The sequence below is a fragment of the Crocuta crocuta genome, unplaced genomic scaffold, assembly GCF_008692635.1.
Source record: "Crocuta crocuta isolate KB4526 unplaced genomic scaffold, BGI_CrCroc_1.0 scaffold488, whole genome shotgun sequence".
NCBI classification, from domain to species: Eukaryota; Metazoa; Chordata; class Mammalia; order Carnivora; family Hyaenidae; genus Crocuta; species Crocuta crocuta.
Genome location: NW_027530995.1, coordinates 288504 through 292649, shown reverse-complemented (window position 1 = coordinate 292649; position 4146 = coordinate 288504). Strand labels below are relative to the sequence as shown.

General features: G+C 33.6%; 1 protein-coding gene across 1 annotated transcript in view; it reads right to left on the bottom strand.

Annotated features, from left to right (window-relative positions):
• Positions 1–4146, bottom strand: part of CNKSR2 (connector enhancer of kinase suppressor of Ras 2) — a 231532-nt gene that overhangs the window by 101548 nt on the left and 125838 nt on the right. Inside the window, exon 11 of the mRNA XM_077770516.1 lies at positions 2724–2935. Coding sequence (XP_077626642.1) covers positions 2724–2935 — 212 coding nt within the window. The remainder of the gene's footprint in view (positions 1–2723; positions 2936–4146) is intronic.

Sequence of the window (4146 nt, the reverse complement as noted above, 5' to 3'; positions counted from 1 at the left end):
TCAGTGGAGTTAATAGGAAAGAATGGTGGCTAAGCTCACATACTTCAAGATTAGGATATTTGCAAGTGAGAACTAAGTTGAGCACTGTAAGCCTAAAGGACTTTCTCATTACATTTTAAGGTATCACACAACTGCTAACATGTGAAATTACAGTCATTTCCAGAAAATATGACATATGAACTTTTTGTACTCTTGTTTTTTGCAATATACATTAGCAGAATTATGAATTTTTATTATCATTATTTTTTAAACCTAAGGAAATGCTGTCACACTTGGGAGTGTATGCAATGGGACCACCTTATAGGTTAAATAAAGAAGTCATCGATAATTGCTTACAAAGTTTTGGAGTAATATGTACTGGAAAGCTCAGGGTCTGGGCTGAGAGATTTATATAAACCCTCAGATCTCAGACCTATGTTTCAGAAGGTGCCAGGTATTGGGTGGGGATAACTAACATTTAGAAACCACAGAGGATGACTATTCATTAAATAAAACTCAGTGTGTCACTTTTATTTATGTGACTTCTCAGGAAGACTCTGGCTGACTGCAGGCATTACTTTGTTCACATTTTCCTACTTTCCTAAAGCAATTCCAACACATCCCTTTATTTGTATTTTCCCTCTATGTTATGAATGACTTCCAGGGAAAATTTATGTTTTATTCACCTTTGAGTCCCCAGTGACTGGATGACTTTATGTTCGTAACAAATATTAGCTGAATTAGTTAAGAAAAAAATAATCTTTGGGAAAATTAAGGACACAAATTCATGTATGTGACAGGTAGAATTTATTATTTACAATCTGATTTTAAAAAGGTTTTAATACATTAAACTTCTAGTTGTCTGGAACAACCTACAGGCTGTGCTAGATCTTCACTGAAATATATCTGTAACTATCTCCACTAAAGGTTCAGATTATATTTCATGTTCGAAAGTTAAAAAGAATTTTATTTTACTTTGTATCAATCTTTTNTCTATATGATACCTAAATTTTCTAAAATGTAAACAGTATTTTATTTTATTGGGAGAGATAGGATTTATGGAACATGATGACACTAGGTGGTTTAGACTGTACCCTGAAGAGACTAACAATTCATAGCCATTCAAGTAAGAGACAAGTAACCTATTTTTTTTATAAAGCTATCAGTAATCAGCTTCATCTGGTGACTATAATTTTCCCTTTAAACGTTCTAATCATACTTCAGAATAAGCAGAAAATAGCCAGAGAATTCTAAGAAAGAAAAAAAAAAGGACTTGATATACATTACCACTTATCCAATAATAGGTAGTCAATAAGCACATGTGGAATGAATGAATAAAAATAAAAGATCTTATGTGATAAAGCAGGGGTAGGGATAACAAAGATGGCAGGCCTGTACACTACTGCAGAGGTTTATAGCATAATAGGGGAGGAAAGCAAAGGTGCAAATACCTTCTAATTATGACAGTTCAATATNGTAAGTATTGTTCATATATTTTAGGACCATTCTGGGCCAAACTTCTCATATATAATTATTACCAAAGAGCTATAAGGAAATAAGACATGCATAAGGTACATGATGGCTAATCATTTGGGACCACAGGAGGGACGCATATGGCCATGATGGACATGTAAGGAGGGCAGGTGGAAAAAAAAATGTTAAAAAAACTTTCCTCCTGCTCAGCTCCCAGTGATCATCTGTATCAATCTGTTAGGAAGGATCCTAACTTTCCCCTTCTCTATGCTCCTCACGAAAAATGACTAGTCTGAAAACTTGAAAATGAGGAGTACAGAGTTCCAAATAAGTCCATTCATTCTTGCAATAGGATCATAGCTTTACTGCTTCAACTTTAGGCAACCTTATCTGCAAATCTTTCAGATACAATGTATCAAGTGAAAGCATTTGTGTCTGGGTTGCTTTCTTGGTCATGCATGGAAAAACAGAAGTCAAAGATGAAAAATCCTAGGTATGTGGTAACTGTAAGGACATCTCTCATTTAAATACGGTATGTGCTTCCTAGTTAAAATCCACTTCATTCAAATTTTCTAACTTCTTAAAAAACACAAAAATTGAGGTGAGATTTTCCCCAGAAAGTGTATCTATTAAAACATTTTTTAATCCCTAAGGAATAAGGAGTTTATTTTACATAAGTCATGTTAAAATTTTTTCCAGGGTTTCTTCAATGAACAAATCAAAACACACCTGCTGGAAGGTCCCAACCACCACTACAAGTAGGGAGATAAAGCAACCAGAGTCACAACAACAGAGAGCACGCAACACACTCCCAAAATACCTCCTGAAGGGCCAGGCCCTGGACAGTGTATGACCTCTTTTTAATACAGTAGTTCTCACAGGTGCAGAACACACAGCAAGCTATTATGTATCATGTTAGTAGAAAGCATTCATTGAAAAAAAAGAAAAATAAATCTTGAATTATTCCATTTGGTAAAATCTGACATGACAAAAATTACATGTGATTCAACAGGGTTTCCATAAATCATTAAAGAGCTAAAATGCTACTCATTGCTCTTGCCTATCTTTAGAAAATTTAGAATAATGTTTAATGTCATGCTTCGTATTATTGATATTCCATTAGAAGCACATGACAGACACAAATCAATCATAAAGATTCAAAAGGTATCAAGTAAATCAAGTATGTTCATAACCCAAAAGTCTATGAAAAGAAATAGAGGTTCTCATGTGAGACATATGTTCTTATGTCAGTGTAAGAAAAAAACTCTTACCATAAGTCGGGGTGCTTTCTCGTCTTCCTTGACTACTTGATCTTCCTTTTTCATATTCATAGCAGTACAAAACAGTATCTTCCTCAACAATATTAAACCTCTTTCGATATTCCTGGTCCAGAAATGAATTTGGTGATTCAGATCCCTTATGCACTGGCTTGCCAACCATATGTCCTCTGAGATCTTCACAAGGAAGGTTTCCTTTCTCATCCCTAAAAATAGGGAAAAGTAAAGGAGAAGAATGTAGGGAAGTGTCAGAGTGGTAAAATGGCAGAGAGGGTCTAAAATAGTAATAATATCCTTCCCATACAATATATATTCCAATGTTTCTAAACTTTCCTTCAGGTTTAGAGGGCAGTTTTTTAATTATTCCTATATTGCAAGAAAATAAATGCTGAGGATCAGAGAGGTTAAATGAGTTGCCTAAAGGTCACACAGCTAATAAAGGGCAATGCTAGACATGGGCCATGGATCTTCTAACTCCTGCTCTGGTCCATTTTCACTGTACTGTGTCATAAAGGAAATCATCTTAGCACATAAATTACTTTTAGGGCTCAAGACAGTAGGTACAAGGTTAAAATTGCTAACAATATAGCTTTCTTCTGCCAATTTAACTAATTGATTCATAGTGATATTTGCACTGCTTAAAAACAAAGACATGTTTAAGAACTAACACCTCTGTAACAATATTTGCAGCCTTAAAAACCAAATTAACACTATATAAACTGATTACTGTATGAATTTCAAACAGCTTGTTATTAATTTAAAATAAACCTTACTGAACAGAATTACTTTCAGTATTTAAATTCAGTGCCTCTCATCTAATAGTAAAAATATACATTCACAGAACTAATTCTAAATGGATAGATCAAAATTTAATTACATATCAGCAATATTTCTTGTGGAGAGAGAGTAGNTAAAACTGTTACTGACATACAGTATTACACAGTCCAGGCAATTGGGCCTCTTATGAGTGCTATTTTGGTAGCAATACTCCATGAGGATGGGCTAAATTGAACCTTGTTTATTTTATGATGTTTCACTGACTAGCTATGAAGTCTTTGTTAGAAAAGCCAGTCTTCTAGAACACAGCTATGAATGTAAATGCAGTGTTTCTTCTCTTGAAGATCATTACTTTTATTTTCTACTACTTCTTAATTGTTTCCAGTTCTACCCTAAACAGTGCCATGAATGCTATCAAACCTGATAAAAATTTAATTTTATGTTAAGTACCAAGACTGAAATCTTAAATCAACAGAATAAAGTAAATTATAACAAGACAGATAAAAAGCACAAAATTTGAATTTACATTATGTCTTATAAAATAGTGATGAGCTTATAAATCTAATGTCAATTCCAAAATATGAGTTATGGTTCAACAAGAATACTATAACTTCTATACTTTCATACTATGGTACAGGAC